At 36.9% G+C, this 23,256-nt stretch overlaps 1 protein-coding gene across 1 annotated transcript in view; it reads right to left on the reverse strand.

The window, feature by feature from the left end:
* Positions 1 to 23,256, reverse strand: part of PDZRN4 (PDZ domain containing ring finger 4) — a 101,225-nt gene that overhangs the window by 22,496 nt on the left and 55,473 nt on the right. The window contains exons 2-3 of the mRNA XM_026050288.1: positions 18,011 to 18,264; positions 16,694 to 16,796 (exon numbers count right to left, since the gene is read on the reverse strand). Coding sequence (XP_025906073.1) covers positions 16,694 to 16,796; positions 18,011 to 18,264 — 357 coding nt within the window. The remainder of the gene's footprint in view (positions 1 to 16,693; positions 16,797 to 18,010; positions 18,265 to 23,256) is intronic.

A 23,256-nucleotide genomic window follows, 5' to 3' on the forward strand; every position in this document is an offset into this window, starting at 1 on the left:
CACCTTTAGAGTAAAAGACTGTTGATTTATCACGCAAGATATACATCACTATAGCCTGGCCTGTAAAGCCAAAACGCTGTGCTCTCTTCCATCTCTCTTTCAAATAAATCTTCCAAATGGGAAAAAAAAATGAAAAGGCAACTTTTCATTTTTTAGTTTCAAAAAAATGAAAGGGCAGCTTTTGTTATTTACAAGTATGCAGTCATCAGATTTTAAATAAGAAGCCAATTCAGCAATATTTTTGCAGCTTTCAGAGAAAGAGTTGACCATGAGCTAAGGGAGAAAGGTTCCTACTTTACAGGAAAAGAAAAGATAAAAAGTTGCCAGTGTGATGAAGCCCTTATGTGGTGATGCAAACAAGGGCTTGTGTGCAACTGATGCAACCGAGTTATAATCTACCTTCATTCCCAAAAGCATGAAAGGCTACACGAAGGCTCAAATCTCTACCATGGCTGACAAATTCCAAAGCAAAATTCTGCAAAAATATAAAGATCTCTGAGGCAAGAGAAACGGAGAGAGACAGAATGTGGGGGTCCCTTTGCATTCAGCTGTTTTTTCTCTTATCATGGAATGATTATTAGATCAAAGTGGGATTATAAATCATCACCAATTGCTACTAAACACCAGGAAAATATACAAAAGGACACAAAAAGACCAGGAAAAGACACAAAAAAAGTTATTTTCACAGTCATTCAGAATAAGACAGTTATCATCAGTTAGTGAATTACTGCCCATCAGTAAATTGCAGTAATGTGCATATATGCTGAGACAACTCCAGGTGTGAAGTGAAACACCTTTATTTTCTACTCCTTTACAGATTATCACCAGGCAGAGCTCCAAATGGTTTACCCAATTTATATCACAGATAGGATGACCTAGAGTTTGCAAATGCTAAAATACCAGGGTTCAGCATACAGATTTTATGATTATGTCCTTGTTTTCCTCCCTTTTTTCACAAGTACTTGCAAAGTGATGTCTTTCTACAGGTTAATTGTTTTCAGTTGTAACCTCAATTGTAGTTTCAGAAGAAACCGAAGTTTACTGAATGCAATGAATAGGCTCAATATCTGGTGATTCAAGTTGAAGGAATGTAATTGTTGCAATAAATTTTGAGGAAAAGAAAAAATAACAGTATAATAAAGGAAAATATATAAAAAGAAGGTATTTTATCTTTGATTACCTACAGTAATATCTGAGAAGCTATTTAATATCCATCTTCCTAATAGCATAATTGACAGAATTATTACATGGATGAATGAAATGGAAAAAGGCCAGGAAGACAGTGCTTACAGAACAGCTTACTGAAGAATTAACTGAGAAAGCGCATTAAGGTCTCGCTCATTTTAATATACTGCTTATGCTTAGAAAAAAAAACAAGCCGTCACCCATCTGACTTAGCTGCCCTCTTCTGTGGCATCATATAAAAGTGTAGAGGGACTAGATGTGCTATAGCATATTAAAATTAAGATAATTAATCTAATAATTATAATAATTATTAGATTATTAATATAGCATATTAAAATTAAGATTCATTCTCTAGCATCTTTCAGAATCAGCATCTATGTGGGTGAGATCAACTTCTAAGCTATACGCACAGCTGAGTTCTGGCTGCTTTTCAAACTTTCAGTGCGGGTTACTGTAACAAGGTTGTCCTAACAAAGGCAGCTTAATTTTATCAGCTAGTGGTTTCAATAAACCGTGGGAATCAAGAGGCCTCATAATTTGGTTAAGTAACCCCATCTCTGTTGTTCCTACCTCGTCATCAGCAATGTTGTGAGCACCCAGGTCCTTCTTGGGAAGGGTGCCAAACACAGAGTATCCTGGCAGCTTCTCACTAGTCACAGTCTCATTCTTCTTGTCCTTTCTCACATGATTGGGTACATATACATTATCTTGATTGCCAAATCACAGGTCATTTCGTTTTTTCATTTCTGTAATATTTCATCTTCATAATCCCTCACATCATTAGCCATTAATTCTGCTCATTCTGCTCAAAGCCAAAACAGGACAAAGAGAATCAGAACTTAGCCCTTCACTCTTCTTACAGAGACAGGTGGACAGGCTATCTAATGAAGTCTTAGGAGAGTGAAAAGCTAATGGTGTAGCTTCTGAAAGGAAGAATCAATCTCAAAGTCAGATGGGATGAAAATGGTATTATCCGTTACACAAAAGCATATGTTGCAAATGAGTGTGGGTGTAAAACAGAGGAAAAAGTGACCTGGGTTTAAGGAAAAAACCATCAACAGCAGAGCAAACAGTGTTCATCTGTGTTCCTTTTACAAACCCATTTATTTTACTTCTGAATTTTCTTCATGCAGTAGGAGATGTGACCATCACGTACAAATGATCAGGGTACGTATAAAAGGTAAGACTATCCATTCAAAACAGAAGCTTGACATTTCAAACAAGTATCACATTTCACCTTTTCCAAAATATGTTTGCATTCTCTCTTTGCTAGACAGAGCCTTTATTTATCAGCCTTTAATGTCTGTAACAATGGACAGAAGTAATCTGACAAGCATCAAAACAGAGATGTATAAATCCTAGCATAAATAGAAATCAGTTCAACCATCTATTTTGAATGTGATGCTTTTTTTTTTTTTTTTTTTTTATGGACTACGTGTCCTTGTGCAGATGAGGGAAGTCTGTGGTGTCTTTAATGAACATTTAACAAAGTCACTTCATTCTAAGGTGCATATGTTTTATGCAGGTTGGAGGGTGTTAGATATTAAACTGGTTGCTTGTGTGCGTATGTGGAGACAGACTGGATAGACTGTGTGTAGGTTTATATATATGCATCTTTCATGCGTGTGTATGTACATATTTAAGCAGTGCCAGACAAACACCTTGTAGAAAAGTCTACCTATACAAGTAGAATAGTTCCTTGTAAAATAATCCCACTAGCCAATTATCAAACAACTCACTGTGACAACATGACTGCACAAATCCTTAGAAACATGTAGAGAGGGAATATATTGATAGTGAGGAAGAATAAGTGTTAGATGACCCAAAAATTTACAATAGCAGAGCAGATGGCATTTACAGCCAGCTCTGGATTATACTTTTAAATGATAAACCACATAGAAGACTGATGATTTATTCAAAATTGCAACAAGAGAAGTGGCTAAAGAGGAATTTTCAGTCTGATGGAAAAGCTTTTCAGTTATCAGCCAGATGAGTCAAACAACAACAAAAAACATCTCTAGCATCATCATCATGGTATCTAAGTTTTAAGGGTGGACTACACTAAAGAAAGAGCTCAGAGGAGAGATTATATAGAGGAAACACCTATGGCTGCAGCTTTCTGAGTAAATCAATAGAAAAAAGATTCCACTCTGGAATCCTTTGCTCCTCCAGAGTGAAGGAAAGTTATTCAGCAGAAAAACAAAGCTTTCATAGATACAAAAACTGCCATAATGCTATCAAGACTTATGTCCTCTTGCTAAAAGGATTTTGCAGCAGATACCTTAATGTCTGTGTAGGATATGTAGCAAAAGGATTCAGTGTGAAGTGCTGTGCAATGAAACTACCCTCCATCTCACAGGTCACTGCAGGTCGTTCTATTGTATTATTTCCCCAAAGAACAGACTCACTTATATTTAAATTTTTCTAGTGAATTTAATTTACAAACACCGGACCCTTCCATTGGGGGAATAAAAAGAAGAAAACTTCCATCAGAATGCCAGAGCTCTGAACGTCACATGGTGCATTACAGCATTTCAGTATTAGAACCCATTCTGCTGAATTTCTAAAGAGAATTGGTCAAGTTCAATATTTCTCTTTTGAAGCTACTGACATTGACTCTTATTTATGAAAACAATGTAATGAAATAGGTATTCTTCTTCCTAAGGCTCCCAGCATGCTCTTTTATGCAGATTTTACATAGGCAGACACATCCACTATGTACTTGGAGGCTATTTGGATGGAAATAGCAAAGCTATGGAGCAAGGCAGAGCTAGCCTAGATGTAAACAAGCTGGAACTGCAGGCAGCTGCTCTGTTACAAATAAAATTGCATTCCCCACTGTCTTCTCACTTATCAATTTTGACAGAAGACTCTTCTGACTCCTCATAAACAGCATCGAAAAGGACAAATCACATTGGGTGTCAGATTTGCCAGAATGGATTTGGTTGGTGGCTTACCACAAAGAAACAGAGGGTTATCTCCATTCCACATGGTGGGGAATAACAAAGCTCTGTCCAAGGGGTGGGGGCTCTACCTTATAGGATAAAGTCTCATTTAATCCTCATTTTCTACAGTCTGGTTTCAATTTGAGAATCTCTGGTGCAAGATTTGTTTACATCAAAGCAGAAAGGGAAAATATCAGCGTTTCACAAATGTATCATCCAAAAGCAAATATAATAGAATGAGAAATACTTTAAAATAAAACCACTTTCCTGCTGATGCCTGCTTTATAGCTACCTTCAGAGCCACATGCTGCTTGCTTTGTGTGTAGATGAATGCTCTGGGATAACAGGATATTGAAGAAAATGACACCAGTGTAAAAAAAAAAAAAAAAAAAAGGGTAGGAAAAAGAACTAGTAAGCTGATATACAGACATCTGTTAATAAAACATCACCTTGCAATTTTGGCAGAACTTGGCTGTGCAGTTTATGCATCATTTGATAACAAATAAGTGTCATCACTGGATACGGGACTTCACGCTCTCCCTGCAGCTCTGGAGGGTCCATCTTCGGTGCATGCTCTATTCTCATATAGGAAAATCAAGCAGCAGTGTAACTTAAGGAACAGCAGATCTGCCAGAACAGATTCAGGACAGCCTTATGTCTGGTATCTGTAATAGTTTGCTGTCCTTGAGCAGAAGGAGGAACCTACCCAACCATCCAGTGAGATGCCTGATGGGTGACGGACGGGGGCAAAGCAGAGTTGCTGACCAGATGGGGAAATGAGTTGGGCTGGATGAACTACAGAGCTGAAGCACAAATGTGAGAACTTCTTAATGAAACCTTCGATCACTGCAGTATGCACAAATTTAGCGTTGCAGTGGGAGGAAGGTTCTAAGCATATGCGGATGAGATATAAACACAACTTCTCATTCTGTGGGCCTTGCAGGCCTGGTCCTTTCCAGCATTTTTTAAAGGATATTTTAAGCCTTGTACTTAAAGACACATGGTGGACTTTACAGGGGGTGGGTCTCAAGGATGTCACAGAGAAAAAAAAATCTTCACAGATTACAGACTTCCTGGGTAAAAAGGTTCAACAACTGTCTCTATATCCTCTAGTAGGTCACAAACACACACTCAAATATGAGTTTTCCACCTCAGCTAACATGAATAGTATCAAATTTTCAAATCCTTGCCAAAAGCTAAAAACAAAAAAACCAATCTTTATGGGAAGAATTCAACAAGAAATATCCCAACCTCGCTAATAAAAATAATTTTTAAAATGTTCCTGTTATTGGGATGATCAAACTTACTGGGAGTAGAATGTCCTCAGCACATTTATTATTTTAAACACCAAGATAGCTTATTTGATCATTTCCCTGCAAATGTTGCCTCTTTAATAAAATTTTCATTCCATTATTTCCATATCTGTAATGTGTAAAAGCATTTGTATATGGTCTTATTTCTACCCATAAATCTTCTACCTACTCATTAACTCTCTTTATTTCCGTTCTTTTCCCAAGACAAAGTATCAATGCCAGCTTAATAGAAATATTTTATTATATAACTATGTTTTAATTGTAGATGTTTTCACCTGCTTGAGTCCCAACATCCCCTTTTGCTATATTCTGCGCTTAAGACTTCAGAGCAGAGAGATTCATGATAAACTACTTATATACAGCATTTCTCTTCAATCAGTTTTTGTTTTCACTTTTGGTCAATGGAGATATGAAATTGAAAAGGTCTGAGAAGAATTTAAAGTATACTTAACACGCTGAAGATATTCAGCTACAGGTGGCCTCCACAGGTACCTTCTCACATTAGTACCTCACAATTCTGTGGCCTCTCAGCTACCCATCAGCTATATAATCAAGTGCCAGCTCTTCATGACCTTCAGGACAGGCACTCTCTGCAGTTTCTGAACTTGATTTAAGTAGTGGTATGTAAGAACAACTTGGAAAATTTAGTGGCAGCATTTGCAGAATGGAGTGGGACAACAACACATGACATCAATGCTGAAATCTTTGCACTGAGTTCTTTACATTTCTGTTTGCCATTCAGTGCAGTGGAGATTGAAGTCTGGAAGTGATCCATGACTTGGAAAAGGTCTTGGCACTTGGAACTCGAGTTCTACTCTTCCAATTGGCAGATACTTCCCTACTCCCCTTACTTCCATGAATGGCTTCTTTGATTCACGGATGGACCTTCTCAAGAGAAGATCCCTGAAGTGTTTGGAATTTTCCTGCCTGTAATGTGCAAAAGCATTCATATCTGATTGATAACCTTCAAGGGTTAGAGAAAAGCCTGTTGAAAATAAAGATTATGATAAGATCAAAGACATCAAGCCCTGGGCAGATAACTCATTCTCTTTTGAGGCACACATATGCAATTGCTGTTCCTAAACCTGACTCTACTGGTTTTATTAAAGAGCCCCATAACATCTCAGAGCTCCTGCTAAACTGCAGCAGGTGCCTTTCTTTCACCTGTGAACTTTAGATCCACTAAGTCCAGAGGTTTATGCAGTTGCAGCATCACCAGCTCAAATCAACTGAGAATCAACTTTGCACAATAACCTTTCACTTTCTATGAACAGTTTCACTTATAGCTGGCAAAGTCATACTTTATTTTTGTTGTATTTCAAAAATATTACTGCCCAGCACTTTCCTCTCTAAACATCATTATTACCACCGCCTGCCTGCTCTGAAGTTTGTCAGAAGATTTATATGCCTCATCAGCACTTTCTAAACACCCAGGCAGCCAATCGAAATGGGGAGGCATAACAGATGTGCCAACATCTGCTCCAGCAAACATTTATCTGGACAGCAGAACATGTAGCTGTAGATTCCAACTCCTAACCAGTCACAACTCCACACATTCAGGCAGCCTTGATCTACAACTCTGCAAAAGCTATTTAGGAATATTAATTAAAAACAAATTGAAAACATAATTTTTCAATTTTAGACAGCTGTGGGAAAGATACTTCTGTGTGCTTCAGTTTATGCCTGTCAGACACGGCAAATGCAAATACGATGAAAAGGACAAAGTTAAAGCTGAGCCTGTATGATCAGAAAATCTTAGAAAGAACTAAGCTAAAATCCCAACTCATCCACACTCTTCTTTACTCTGAGATCCAGATATATTAAAACACAAATAGATAAAAGATGCAAATTGCAATCACATACATGTATGTAGAAAATCAAGCATGTGAAGTGATCAGCACTGATTTTTAAAGCACACTTTTATCTCCCTGGCACCAAAGAAAGGTCTATGAGCACCATATCCATGCTGGGTTTCAGCTGTTCAAACTTCTGTCACACATGGAAGTGTCCCCCACCCCCAAACACGTACTAACAGAGATGGAAGAAATCATGAGATGAAACACAAAGCAAACTGATCATCTGCTTGCACACTACACTTTCACCTGTACCCCTGCTCGCCAAACCATGCCCTCCAGGAATGACTATAGCATTCTCTTTGAAGAGCTGCCTCATTAAATAAAAAAGCAAGCTTCCAGAGAAAAGATTTTCCCTGCTTTTTTTGATTTCTCTTCTGAAGACCCAGCATGCATAATACCGAAATCCGGCCTAAAGTCCGTTTTCTTGTAACAGGTTCTCATCTTGATAAGGAGGATTTGGTCTTTGCTCCTTCTGCTCTTGAAGTCCCCAATATACTAAGTTTTAAAACACCGGCATTGTAACACTAAGCTGGTTTGCATGACTTCTAGGTTATTCTTAAAAGAGTAAGTAAAACTAGTTATTTTACCTCCTCTTAGATGTGCACAGCTCAATTGCGTATCTCTAAGACATAATACATGAACTTTCAAGCACCAGGCATATAAAAATAAAATTATTAGAAACATTTTTAGAATAGTTTCACTGTAAAGCATATATGGAGGTGTGGTATAAATGGTATAAAAATTGTCTAAACAAAACACATTTCCAAAAGAGAAGATTTATAATCCACAGATTACCATCAATAGGAAAATATAGCAAACACCTTGCTCTTACTTCTGAGTGAAAAACACAAACCTTATGCCATAATGGTGCCCAACAATAAAGTGCTGCTGAACTAAGCTCACTTTTCTTCATTTTTTTGGAAAAAACATAAGCTATGACAACATAGAGGAATTTTTATTAGCTTTCAGGTGAAAAGAGAAGTAACATTGTGTTTGTTTTATGGAATCATGAAACAAAATGAGTATCACTGACTTGATATATTTTCCTCCAGGTTTAAAACACAATAATTGGTAATAACTTTGATAAATTTGCCCTTGTCAGTGTGTGTCTTTTTCTCCCCACTGTTGCATGTGCAGTTAGGGGCACATTCAAGCCAGTAAATTGAGATATTCATTATCTGCAGGAGGGGAAATGACAGCAATTTCATCTTCCCTGAATGTCAGAATTTTGTGATGAGATGTACTAATACATTCAAAATTAACAAATAAGTGTGGCAGAAACAAGCCTGATGGCCTAAATGATCCAGTGGGTATCAAGGAAGAAGGATGATTCAATGGCTAAGAAAAAAAAAAAGGAATATTACAAGTACAGATGCATGGGTTTTACTGCCAGTTTTTTCACTGACTGACTTGGCAAGTCATTCAATATGACTGTCCTTAGTTCACCTGTTTATGAGTAATACTACTGTAACAATTCAGGAACTAGTACTATCGAATTACTCCAGTGGAGTGAAATTTAATTAAATTGTACTTGAAAAGTCTCTTTGAGATTCTTAGAAGACAGATAATAAAGTAAAATGACTGTTCTTTTATTACTATTATTTTGCTCGTTTGCAACATTACTCATAGGCACACAGGCTAAAATCACATATTTATTACTGTCTTCCTGTAAATTATAGTGATTTAAGCCCCCAGGAGGTTTTACATAAGAACATCATTGAAATAATACACTGTATTCTACTGAAGTGGGCCAAATACATGCTAAAAGAGACATTTTAATTATTACACTGTTATTTAATTATTACACTGTTATTCAAGAATTACATGAAAAACAATGCCAATGACAGTTCTCCATTTTTAACATTCCTTTTCCCATTTCTATAGTCCATCCTGTTGGATGAATCAGAAAGGTGTTAGGTGTTAGCAAATCAGGTCTCCCTTTGAAATAGAAGGAAATATCTTGAAGCATGTTTTCAAAACTCCTGAATGGTGTAGGATTTTCACAGGTACAACTAAAACAACTCTAGTAATCTATTTACCTGACTAAAAGATTGCCTCAAAAGTTTTTCAATTATTATCTTTGAATATAGCCTTTTTTTTACATTTGTATAACACAACTGGTAGGAATGGCAAAAAATCACAATCATAAAAACTCTCCTAAGCCACCAAGACCACAGAGACACAAATGTACCTGTTTTGTGTCACTGTAATTCTTAACAGCAGGTGTTACCTTAGATTAAGAATTACCATGAAATATCTGAATAACCATCTCAGTAAAATGCATGTATACTATGGGGTTTGCACTATTCAGCGCTAATCTCCAGGCCATTATGAAATGCTGGTCTGAAAATAAATGTAGGATACTAAAGCCAGGTTCTTTAAGCCCTCTCTGACTGCTCTGTCAGATCAATATCTCCCTCCTCCATCACACTGGCAGCTGCATAAGATAAGTGGTGAGCAGTATCTGCTTTTCCATTAAAAATCTACACCACATTTACTATCAAATGTTTTCATATTCCCCTTACCACTCCAATCAAGTCTAATTACAATGGAAAGATGCAACCTTGCTCATGACTTTGGCTCCTCTGGACTGCAACACCTATGTCTCTATTAGGATTCTGCCTGCATAACATCACATATCTTGAAGCGTTTTCTTTTAAATTGTATCTGGTAGTTGCTGAATTTGAAATCTGCCTCCTATTTGCTAAAGGCTCTTTTTTTTTTTATGATTCATCCCAAGCCATAAGAGGTTCAGAAAGAAAGAATCCAATCCCAGTAGGAAACACAGAAGAAAAAAGCACAATCCGATAGTAAGCCACAGAGGTATTATAGTGGCTCTGTTCATTCACATCACTGTCATTTTATCTGAATATGCCTGGAACTTGGCTTATGTGATCTCTGCCAAAACAGGTTTCTTTTTCTCTTTCTTTCTCTCTTTCTCCTTCTTTCTCCCCTTATATTACTAGAGAGAAAAAAGGACCTAATAGCTGTAACTAGAAATTCCATGATGCACGGTGCGAATCCATGGAAAACTCTCATCTCAGAAATGTTTTCCATTTTGTTGGCTACACATCCATCTTACGGACTATCTGAAATAGGGAACAAAACAAAAGAGCCTGGTTGCAGTGCCTGTGTGCTTATTACCAACCAGAACCACTGGCAATGTGCACACAGAAGCTGTTTCCTTACACAGCTGTTTATTCAGGTGTTAGCAACTGTAGTGGGAGCTCCCATTGCATGGTGACAAGTGCCCATAACGCTCGCAAAGGGGTCTTTGGAGGCTATCACAGCCCTGAAGGGAGCTGTTACAGACTATCAGCTCAGTAAGCCTTGTGTTAAAAAGGCCCTAAATATATGTTTACAAGATAGCCAGATCTGTGTGGTTTATTGCTTAAATAACACAGGTGTTGAAAAGGCCTTAAATATGAATTCACAAGGCAGGCAGATCTCTCTTGGCCCCTTACAGCAGTGCTGGCCCTTCCAGAAAGTCACTGGATTTCACTTCATATTCACCTATATAAACTCAGATTGGGACCTCAGTCCTCATGTACTTATGCAGTCAAGTAACTTTGCCCAGATTGACAGCTTCTAATTACTAATTAATTACTAATTACTAATTACTAGTTACTAGTTACTAATGTGAATAAAATTTCTTGCTTCTGAAAAGAAAAAAGAAATATACCAATAAAACTGATTAACTTCACAACTGTTACGACACAGCAATAGGAAATTCAGACTTGAGGCTGACATACCAGCCTTCCTTCATCACGATGGCAAGTGATGGCGTTTTGGAATACAAAACCAGTGTGTCCTCACTTGCTACAGCATTTGCTGGAATATTCAGATATGGCAAGAAAAGAGTGACAAAAGGATAAAATTCTCCTCCAGAGGAGTTTTATGGTTCAATGAAGGCTACACAAAACTTATTTATGGCCAGTTTCTCAGGTTCTCTAGATATTCCCTGCATTTTTAGTCATTTGAGAAAACAGTCAATGGCATCTAATCCAGAAATGCATATGTCAAAAGAAAGCTTTATTAACTTCAGTGGGTTTGGATCAGACCAGGGATATACTTAAAGGACTAATCAACATCTAGAGTTAACAGATTTATGAGTGCAAATACTTATCAACACATTTAAATGAATGGCTGTGCATAACCATAAATTAGCACTTACATTCAATGTCCATACATGCGCACACATTTATTTCCTTATTATGATTGAAAATCTGTCACTTGGGACTGCAAAATAGAACATGGACTTTAATACTACTCATTTTTGACCTGAGGTGTCAAACAGCACTCCAAACTCTATCAGTTGCTTCAGTGTTATTGGTGATGAAGACAAGCATCTTGCACACAAATCTGATTTCCAGAAATCCTGTTTTACTAAACACAGGAGGAGGTGGCACAGCAGGTGTGCAATTGGTTTTGTGACATATACTAGGTTCTTGAGCAAAAGATGCTCAATAGTTTCTAACATCTTAACTGAAGAACATCGGGAGTACCATGTAATTTCACATAGGTTCAGCTCAACCCTTGGCAGCTTCCCCCAGGTTCTCAGAGAGGTACTGCTACAAACTGTCAGTGCTAGAATTTTTATCTAAAAGAGGAGTTGTTAGACACAGGAAGGCTGAGAGAATGGGTGTCATACTGCCATTCTTACTCCAAAAATGCTAATGCTGGTGGACCATCAATGTGGTTTCCCAGTCTCTTGCAAGCTATGTTGTTGTTGTTTTGATGCATTTACTTGTGTCTTTGCCTAACAAAGAGAACAGTCACAGATGGAAAGACTTTTAGACAACTGTACCAGAGATCTTTATGCACAAATGAATTAAGAGCAAATCTTTTTCCAAAAAACTCTCAATTATATGAGCAAACTTCAGCCTACTCTTCATCATATATCCAACAGCAGTAGACATCTGACCCACTGTAACATGCCCTCAATGATGGCTACTTTTGCTGTTTGCAGGAAGCATTCATCTAGAAATAGCGATCTTTTTCTATATTAGGTTTACAAGGTTTCAACAACTGTAATTCCCCTGAGATATCAGCTATCAAAGCAAAAAACAATCACGAAATCATGAAAGTGTCTTCCCTTGGACTTGTTGATTAAACCTCACTTCCTAGTTTTGTCTGCTTTTAATGTTTTATTTTCATTTGTCCCTCTCATTGAAAAGGAATCTCCTCAGACTGAATAAGCAGGACCAAACATTAATGCTATTTTCTTTTGCTCAGCTTTGCCATTACAACAGTCCTTGTTTTTATAACTTATGACATGATTTTTATTTATGACTTTGTTGTCTTTATTTCTGCTTGCTTGCCAATGTCCCAAACTAAGTATATTATGTTTCTCTCTCCAGAATAGTAGATTAAGAAAGGGACTTAAAATGGACCAGTTCATTATTTACTACTATCTAGCACCAGTATCCTCTTCTTCAGGGAAAGAGTCACACTGTGTAGCAAATTTCAGAGCCACATTTAGCACAGATTTACTGTAGAGTGTTTTAGTTCTTTCCCCTCATCAATATCAAACAGCATGATGCACATGATGTAATTCCAGTCACAGAGTGGTTACCTATAGCCAGATATGGGTTAGTTTTGTCCATGAGTACCATTGGCTGTCTTTCAGTGATTTTGACTGCAAATCCAACCGAGCAGTTACAAATTGGTCAATTCCTACTTAATCTTAAAAGCCCTCATGGGTAACTGGCTATGCCAGAAACACAAATCTTCTGGTCTTTCCCTGTTAACCCTCACTGATGCTGGTATGATCTCTCTGTATATACATACACCAATAATTCATTTTCTGTTTAGGACATATTTTAGAGAAGCAGAAATGCCCTCCAATTCTTCGTATTTCCAGGCATTTGTTTAAACTATGTTTTTTAATGGAGTCTAATGAGCTTCCCAGGGAGTTTATCTTTCCAAGACAATTGGCTCATCTTTGAGCTTATTGAGCTGTTTCAATCTAAGCACAACCCACTGGATTTTTCTAGCTTACAAATGGAGAAGAGATCTCTTGGGTCTAATCCTACCAAATCCACTGGCAAGCTCAAGTCCATTTCCCCAAGGCTGGATATCATATGAGAGCATCAGATCTCCTTCTTATGGCAGTAACTCAACTACCTAAATTCCAGCATATTTCTGTAGGCAAGATCCAAGTTGATGAAAGCCTTCCAGGACATTTCATTTCTTGGAAAATATTCTTGTCTGCAACATGACAGTTGTTAGTCATCTCATTTCTTCCGCTACGACAAACTTGAAATTTCTCAAAGCTTCCTAATCTGGCTATTTTGCAGTGTATTTTTCAAATTACCTTTACCTATTTCTGGGAAATGTCTAGATATATCTCTAATTATTTTTCTGCTCTTTTGTTTTTATCTCTTTTAAAATCTCTATGCTCTGTTTTAAATCAATTTAAAACTGCCTGCTATAGAGACAGGCAAGTCCCCTATTTGTAGCCTTTCAGTACAACGTGAATGCCAACCTCCAGCTTGGAAACTGGACCACAGTCCTGATACCCTATAGTTCTTTTGATGTATATAAAATAGTCAATGTTCAGACTAGAAAGTTGCTACAAAGAAAAAAACAATTTTAAGATGAGGGGGCATTGATACAGTTCTGCTTTTTCACAAAACATAGCAATAAATACCATCATCATAATCATAATAGTAATTCCTATTCTCCTAAACACAGAAAATTAAATGGTATGAGACAGAGAAGGATCATAGTTCTAAACTTCTTTCATCCAACATGCAACCCACGATTTTCCCCTCAGGGATGCATCAGCACAGCTTCTGCAGCATCTGTTCTTGCTGCTTTCACTCTTAAGGAGGAGACATTACTGATTTTAAAGGTTTTCTTCTTCCCAAGCCCTTGACCATTTATTTCTTTCTATTCTGATGTTGCAGTGTACAACTCCCTCAATTCTGAGAAGGCAACAGCTTGTGGAGTTGTGTTGGAAATTAGATCCGTCAACTGGACTACGTTAAAGACAATCCTTTTGAGAAAAAGAAAAAAAAATACTGAGTCAATTCTCCTGTGTAGTTCACAAACACTAATGTTGATATATTTGTGGGACCAAAAAGCATCAAGGGAAGGGTGAGATCAAGCATCTGCTGAAGGACAGTGCTCTGTAAGGATTCTGACAGCCCTGAACCACAATCTGTGTTCTCCCCTTCTGCTGCTTCTCCTGCAGGTCCACAGCAACAGACAGCAAATCCTTTGTAACCCTGTCCTATATGAGACTCTGTTTTGGAGGGACAATGCTCTTGACTGTTTCAGCTACCTGGTTACAACAAACAAGCATAATAACTAAAATGGTTCTTAAATGACAGTAGTTCCAACTAATGAGTAATATAAGCCACCAGATTACCACACAGACCTACATTTTGGGGTTGCATTTCATGTCCAGAGCTTTCTTTATCTAAAGGGTCCAAGATGCTATTATTTCTCTTTTGAAACTCTCATATTTAGGAGAATACATCCTCTCCTCAAACGAAGCTAGATAGTTCCTTTCCTATTTAAAATTCACATGAAACATGCTTTATTTCAGTCACTCGGTGAGTTTGCCTGGGGCAAGTGAATCACATCTGACAGCAAATTAATGACTGTGATGGTGTGATTAGTAGTGATTATAGGCAATGGAGAACCTGCCTGAGCATTTACCACTGTCATAATACTTATGCCACCTATTAGTAGGGATTAATAATGCTCATAAAAAGGACATGATTCCACTGTTGTAGACTATATAAATTTGGTGTCTGTTAGTGTTTTAATATCTCACTAATATTCTGATTAAATGGTAAATTATAATGGCATTTTTTTGATTTCTTTTTTTTCCCAGATGATTACAGTACTAATTTATTTGAATATTACTAGGAAAAAACAACAGTTTGTGTTACATGCAGGAAAGAAGAACTGTAAACAAAAACTTGACAGAGAAGTTAAAAATCGTATTAAGCATGTGGATTCAAAATGAAACCTAAGCTCTGAGACTCTTGTGCTATTATATATCACACCAAAACCCATCTGGGAAGGCATAATGATTTCACTAATCCCTAGAAATGATTTTTTGAAGAGTTCAAATAAAAGTTTGCTTGTTCTGATTGAGAATCACTAAGTAGACTTTATTTGATTTTTCTGCTTCCTTGGGGAAGAACTTTAGATTCCCCAGACTACCCGAAGAGAAGAACAATGGGCTGAACTTGCAATAGAGCAGCCTATCTACCAAAGACAAGATAAAAATGAACTCATTGAGTATTTGCCAGAGCTTTTCCCATTCCCTTCATTTCCAAATGTCAAGCAGTTATGTGAAACCTTTTAAAAGGTTTTTTTTTTTACATATTATTAAGGTAGAGCAAACAGGAGGATAAAATATTTTTAATCTTGTATAAAAAGATTTTAATTATTTATAATCACTCTTATTTAAAATACAGAGACTTGAAATTTTGTAAAGATTCAGCACCATTTAATAACAAAAAGGAACCATTGGCTTCTTGTGTTTGTTCCTAGAAATATTTTTTTCTTGGAAGGTACACTATTATATCTTGAAATAAAAATCTAATAAAGAGCAGCATCACTAGTCGCAGGTTATTTTGGGAAGGTACACAGTGATTTTCCAATGATTCAGGGAAATATCCACCCATGTTGCTAGACAGTACAATTCATGAACAGCAGAGAGGGATTTGTAGCATATAGCACAATTTCTTATAATCGCAACACTTATAATGTCAAATATCACAGAGGAAGTAATAGAAACCATATTAATTCTCAGAGTTGTAGTCTGATCTTACATATAACACACACCCAAGTATCTGCAAGACTGATCCCTAAGGCATGAGAAAAAAAGGTCGATTAATTCTTAAAATTGGAAGCAGAAAAAAAAAAAAAAAGCAATTAAGCTTCCAGTTACCATTTCTTAATTCTGGAAGTATTAAAACAGCAAAAGCAAAGCAGCTGATCCTCAGTCTCCACCACCCAAAGATGGTATATGTGTAACAAGCTTTCTGGACTTATATATAAAATATAATGCCAGTAGAACCTGTGACACTAGACAGGAATATAATATAATATAATATAATATAATATAATATAATATAATATAATATAATATAATATAATATAATATAATATAATATAATATAATATAATATNATATAATATAATATAATATAATATAATATAATATAATATAATATAATATAATATAATATAATATAATATAATATAATATAATATAATATAATATATAAAATTTAAAAATGCTCTTTGGTGCTAATTTTTTTAAAAAGTGTTCCCACTATTATTTTTCGCAGAACAGTCTGCTGTCAGCTGTGCAAATACTCTATCTGCAAATACAGAAAGGAAGGCTGCAGTGTGCCAATGATCTTACCTCATACTCAAAGTCCTCTGCTCTATCTGCATCAGCAGGCAGGCTGGAAAGATATTCATTACCTTCATAAAATTCATGCTCCACTGGGTGAAGAGAATGGCAGCTACATGGAACAAAGCAGTACAACAAAAGGAGATGAGACAATAGTTTTTTTCAAATTAAAAAATGACGGAAAAGAAAAACTTTTCTGTAGTTTTCTCATCCCTGGAATACTACTATGAATGGTCTGACGGCTGAAAAAAACAGCAGAAGCAAAGAGCAAAGGCTCTTTTCAAAAGATCAGATGCCTGCTTAGCTCATCATGCTGGATTAACTTTTTGTCATATTTTACATCAGATGACATTATAACTGCAATTTTTTAAAAGGGTCTGTCCTGGGCCAAACTACCTAACTGGGATTCCTTATGCTCAAAAACAGATATAACTCCAGATTCGTGTGCTGTATCATGGCGAGAGGCAACTCATCAGTTATCTTGTTATTAACACTTTTAACTTCCTTAATACAAAATGATCAGGCTCACAAATTGTTCATGAACTCACACAAAGCAACCTGCACTATTCTTTTCTATTAAAGTTACAACCAGGTGGCAAAGTGCATTTGCGGGTTTGCATGCTTTTAAAATATCAGTAAACTGCATGGTTGCATGGGTTTGGGGCACAAAGATGTGGTATTAAAATAGGCACTTAGGTACAGTATTAGGCATAATGTTGATCTTGGATCCTCAGATTACCTGGATAGCAAACATGCAGTACCTAGTTTACTTCATCTCAAGCAGAGGTGGGACTCTTCCTCATGCTGAGGACATGGGCATTTCAATCACAGTATCGGGCTGTTTAGGACTATATCAGCTTCAAGCTTCACAATAATTAAGTGCTAGGCTCTACACAGGCCCTGTTCTCTGGCTCTGTGTGGAGGATTTTCTACCAAGCTACATCAAGGTGAAAAGCAGTTTGTACTTGACCAGCATCAATCTTGCAGATTGCAGCATGCAAAGAAATCAGTGGGAGAGCTATAGGTGGAGGACAAGGGTCAATCAACAGATGTGGTTACTCATCCAGTAGAGTCTGGAAAAGGACAGGACTAGTACCTATTTTTATAAAAGCCTCCATGCTTATAATTACATTAAAATTCAGTTTCAGAGGATATAAATTCAGCTGATGGATAAAACTCCACTGATACCTGAATGGGATAGTGTTTATAAATTATATTTATAATTTATTTTAAGCGTTCCTGAGACTTTTTCGAGAAAAGTCCACAAAGCCTACCACTGCAATGCCTTAGTTACACAGGAAGACAACACACAGAGACAAACCATACCTGTCTGAAAGTAGAAATGGGCAGATATCAGGTACTGGAGGTGTGGAAGGCCTTAGTTTTGCCAAGGCCATAACGTGCTCGAACGTGATGTCAGTCTGAGTGCTAGCATCCACCAGCCGAACATCCTGAGAGCTGCCATGAGCTTTGCTGACTGGGGCTCGTCGTAAAACCTGAACTACAATGGGCTCCTTAGCATTGCGGAAAGCTTCCACCGCCTCCTCGTGAGTGGCCTTGGAGAGATCTTTCCCATTGACCTAAACAAAAGCAGAAAAAAATGTACTAACAATTACTATCAGAAAAAAAGGCAGCATAATAATATATGTGTAAAATATAGAAGATGAATTATTTGTGTAGTGTGTAAAACCATGTGCTGACATTGACTGGACCTGCAAGAGAGAAGATGAGGATGGAAGAAGACATCTTTAGTCTTTGGTAGAAAACAGAAAAGAATTGAACTCTTCCATACTTGTTCCAATGTTCTTTAAACATAACACAAAGAGTACATAATTTATAAAAGACATTTAGAATTACTTCTCAAATTACTTTCTTCACCTTGTAAAAAGTATATAAAAGAAGATTTTTATTTTATTTCCAATATCAACATTTTTATTTCCAACTTTTATTTCCAATATCAACATTTTATGTAGCATACAACTGGGATAAAGGTGTTCTGGCACAGTATAGTTATTAATGCAGGTGCCAATAAACATGTCTAGGATGTCTAAACAGAAACAAGGCCAGTTTTAAAAATTTTGTCACTTATCTGCTATTTCCCTTATACAATCACTAAGACTAGACACAGGAAAATTTGACTAACATCGTCAGTTGCTTTTCTTTTAAGAAAAGTGAAAACTAAATCAAACATATACTGAGGAAATTACTTGTTACAAGCAGATTAAAAGACTGGAGAGAGTTGACAAGCAGTAAGGTTGTAAATGTCTACTCAGATGGTATAGCTGGGAAAACTCTCATCCCTAAAATGAGAAAATTGTGTGAAAAATGAAGTATATTTTGGCAAAACTAAAAGACTATGATAAAGTTTCTTCCCAATACAACTAAATCACCAAATTCCTTTCAGTATCAGTTGAGATGATCCTCTAGTGGGGTTGAGAGACTTGATTTTCTATTAAGAAATGTGAATACCTGAAGGGTACTAAAGTCTGACTTTGAATTGATTTCCCAGGGAAATCCCCATACTCTGAATAAATCTGAAATAGGACTGCATGCCAAATTCATGCCCAAATTAACTTTTCGTATAGATAATGAAGTCTTAAAACATCTGCTTAAGGAACTAAGTCAAAACCCTCTCCAGAAATAGGAATTTCACTATGCTGAATACCTGGGATACCTAGAAGTGCCATGCTAGTATGGCCTCAGCAGTGATCAAGTAATACAAATAGCAATTAGCTTAGTCAACTAAATTTAATACAGCACATCTACTGTCTCTTTAATGACTGAGGCCAGAAATTTTTACCATTTTATCCCTTAAATTAGCATCAATTAAATTACAACCTTAGGAATAAGTTACATAAAAAGATATCAGAGAGATATAAGAGGAAGGGCTAGATCAGTCAAGAACAGGTTATACTGTAAGAAAACCTAAAAAATTCTCCCAAGGAGAAATCTTTTGCAAGTCTTTTTCAATCACATGTGTTAAATTGACAGAATGTTCAGAATCAGGCACAACTAACAGAGACAACTGGAGATACAGCTTAAACTTTCAGTCTTCTAGTCATTCCCTCAGTTCCACTTGCTTCAAAATCAGGCCCTATCAAGGAAACAATTTTCCATAGATTCTAATTTCTGTAGTTTTCATACCAAGAATGTTTTACAGGCCTGAGTAACTCTCATCCCTAAAGTCCTAGGATCATATTTAGAGAAAAAATAATTTTCTTTCTTCCAAAATGCTTTTAATACTTATAAAAAGGTATTAACAAGAGAAATGATGCTTCTACTAAAGAAGGAAATTTGCACTTTATCATATTTTGTTTTTCTTAGTCAGGTACAAAACACACAATTCTTCTATATTGCAGCTGAATCAGGTGATGATAGTTGACAAAAGACAACAATTTTATCACAAATCTTCATCAGATTTGCATTAAAGTGAAAAGATGCATGGATAACATAGCAGACTACAAAAAAAGTATTAGTTTTTTTTGAAAACCAGAAGCTCTTTTTACTCACATCTGTCGATATTTATCACTTATTCAGAGAAAATATAGATACATTCATAATAATGTCATGTATTCTATTTCAAATTCTATTTCAAAAAGATAATAATATTTTAAAAACCACAAGTGTGAAAATATCACAAATTTCCATTTATCCTGGCAACATATGGCTGATACCTACTTTCACTTAAATGCACACTTAATTTAAAGGCTTTTTAAAACATTCCATCCTGTAGACTCGTTCCTTTTAAAACACAACACTTAAGACACTCAATACATGTTTAAATTATCACTTGAAGTTCATCAACACACTTTGTCAATCTGCAAAAAGGTCACCTAATTTACGAATGCTGCCTTTCTCGCAAGAAAATCTATAGCTGAATTACTGTATGCTGGCAGCTGTTCTGCCCACTTGGGGTTGGGAAGGGAGAAGGTTTTTTAAACCCTAAAGCCAATAATACAGATGGGTTCAGGAGCTCTCTATGCTTAGGTTCTTTAAGGTTTTTCTGCCTCCTCTATTATCTCCCATCTTAACATTCATATATAGTTACCCTGGGAGCTATAGACAGTTGAGCACTTATTTACAACAAGCCACTTACAAATTCTTAGTGGATGATTAAATAAGCTCCTTGTCTCAGAAAGGTTACTTTCAGTGGAATCTAGGGTGTTATTTTAAGTGGATAGAGGAATCAGTCACTTTAAACAGTCAACACAAAGACAAGGGAATACATTTGTTGTAGCAGATGGGCTAATTAATCCATAAGCAAGTTGTGAATGTTAAATAAAGAATATATCTTTTCTCATGTAAACCATACTCCTGCCTTGCTTGATTAAGCTTCTGTTTAATGAACACTCTCCCCCCTCTTCTGAATGCACTGCAAAGTCCGGGCCACTTGTCAACAGACCCCAGAGCGACTGGTGGCCGCTGCATGGATCCTGGCCATCCCCTTTGGATGCTTGCTCCAAATGTAAAACTGCTTCAGCATCAGAAAACAAACAAGCAAATAGGCTTTGTCTTTGATGCACAAATCAACTGACATTGGCCAACTGCCATTTCTAGTGCCAGCACCACTGCATATAGATTTATTCCTATATACACAAAGCTGAACAGCAGAGAAGGAAGAAGAGACAGAAGTGAAGAAGAATAGTGAAACAGTGACCACAAAAAAAATAGAGACAAACTACCACAAAAAAAACAGAGACAAACTCTTGAGGTTTTCTTCACAATCTGTATTCTTTAAAAAATAATAAACCAGTTCTTGAACCAAGACTGTTTGCAGGATTTAAATGCTTGCGAATTACAAATGAAATACCTTTGTCTTCAAATAATTTTCTGCTGTTGATAATTGCTGTTAGCATTGGTCAGAATGCTAACAGATTCATTACTGAATCAAGAGGGCCAATGTTGACATGCTTCTCTGTAGTCTTCATTGCCACCATATTAAGTGAAAGGACAGAGAAAGTTAAAGATGCATAGTCACAAAAACGCATCAATCACAAGGTTTGTCTCAAATAAAGACATAATCTCTTGTCTTCAGAAAATACCTGGCACATGCAAGCAAAAGTTTAAGATTCGTTCTGCTGAAGTAATATCATTGGAGATCCTACATATAATCAGAAAGGACAAGGGCAAGAGCAACTGGTACATTCTGTTAAACCAGAGACTTCTAGACACAAGAGCTTCCAGAGAAATGACAGAGATGTTGCCTGACAGATGAAGTTGACAAGGATCACTGTCCTGGCAGATTTCAGCATCCATGCAGAAGATACCTCTGACCTGACAGGTGCTAAATCTATTCTCATCACTGTGGCCGTTTTACCTCCAATCCCTTGGCCCAAATATATCCAGGCAACCACACTCTGGAGCCTGTCTGGACTGAAAGTTGGCAAAAAGGACCAAAAGCATCCCTCCTAAAAGCATCAGAGAGATTGAATGTGCAGACTCTGGCTGCTTCCTCAAGCTTAACCAAAGGTTTTTGATGAGAATTACTTTATCATTATCTGTATAGATTAATTTTGTCCTGCTTATTTGATAGAGTAGCTGTTTATACCGAATAGGCATGGGCAATGCTCAACACCGCAGATTTTTGTTCTTTTCCCCCAGCACACTCAGTACCATTTCCATTTCCCAGTATCTGACAGAAATCTACTGAGGCTGAAAAGCATGTACTAAACCTTAACCTAAGCAAGACACAAGAGAGGATGATAAAATTTGGAAAATGCAGAGATACACTTATTTCTCCTCTGTAAAACTTCTTTCTATGGAGAGATTGCCCAGTAACTTTTAATCAATATTGTTTATCTAACAATATTGAGCTTCTGTCTTAAAAAAAGCACCCTTCTTCAACCGATCTGAAGACAATGGGTAAACTTGTCTCTGTCAAATACAAATGCCACTTTAGTATCTTCTTCATGCTGAGGTCGATTTGTTGATCTTGGCCCACTTGAGGTATATTTAAGAAAAGGGGGATTCTACAGGATAACTATGTCCACCCCAGCAAGTTGAAAAGCACTATTGGGCTAGCAGCTTCAAACTATGGTGAAAAGATGCTGTCAGTTCCCGTGCTTCTTAAGATGGGGCTTGGCAGTCCATTTAACTAGTGAACAACCCCTTCTCTCTCCTCACAGTGTGTTAAAGCAGTGCACAACTCACAAAAAAAATCTTACCAGCTCCTTCAATGTCAACCATACAGCAGTAGCTCAGAATTTTTTTTTTTTTTTTTTTTTTTCAATTCTATTGGTTACGGGTGTGAAATGAAAAGAATAAATTAAATTTAAGACTAACTGCTTAGTTTCACAGTGGGACAAGTGCTGCTGGATGTGAATTTGTGAGCAACCAATGTTATCCTCTGGGACTCCCTGGGTATGCTGGGCAGATGTGTTGCTATGGGCATCTTTCTTGCCTCCTCCTTCAGCTAGTCTTAGTCTCACTCTCCCCTTCTTTGCTGCCTCCAGTCCATCTCTGTTCTCTCCTCTCCCTGAGGCTTTCAGCTCCTCTCATGCTGCCTTTACCTTTCCCCATGGAACATTTTTTCTCCCTTGGTGCTTCCTTTTTCAACTGATTCTACTTCTCTG

The sequence above is a fragment of the Nothoprocta perdicaria genome, unplaced genomic scaffold, assembly GCF_003342845.1.
Source record: "Nothoprocta perdicaria isolate Ctin4 unplaced genomic scaffold, notPer1 scaffold_67, whole genome shotgun sequence".
Taxonomy (NCBI): Eukaryota; Metazoa; Chordata; class Aves; order Tinamiformes; family Tinamidae; genus Nothoprocta; species Nothoprocta perdicaria.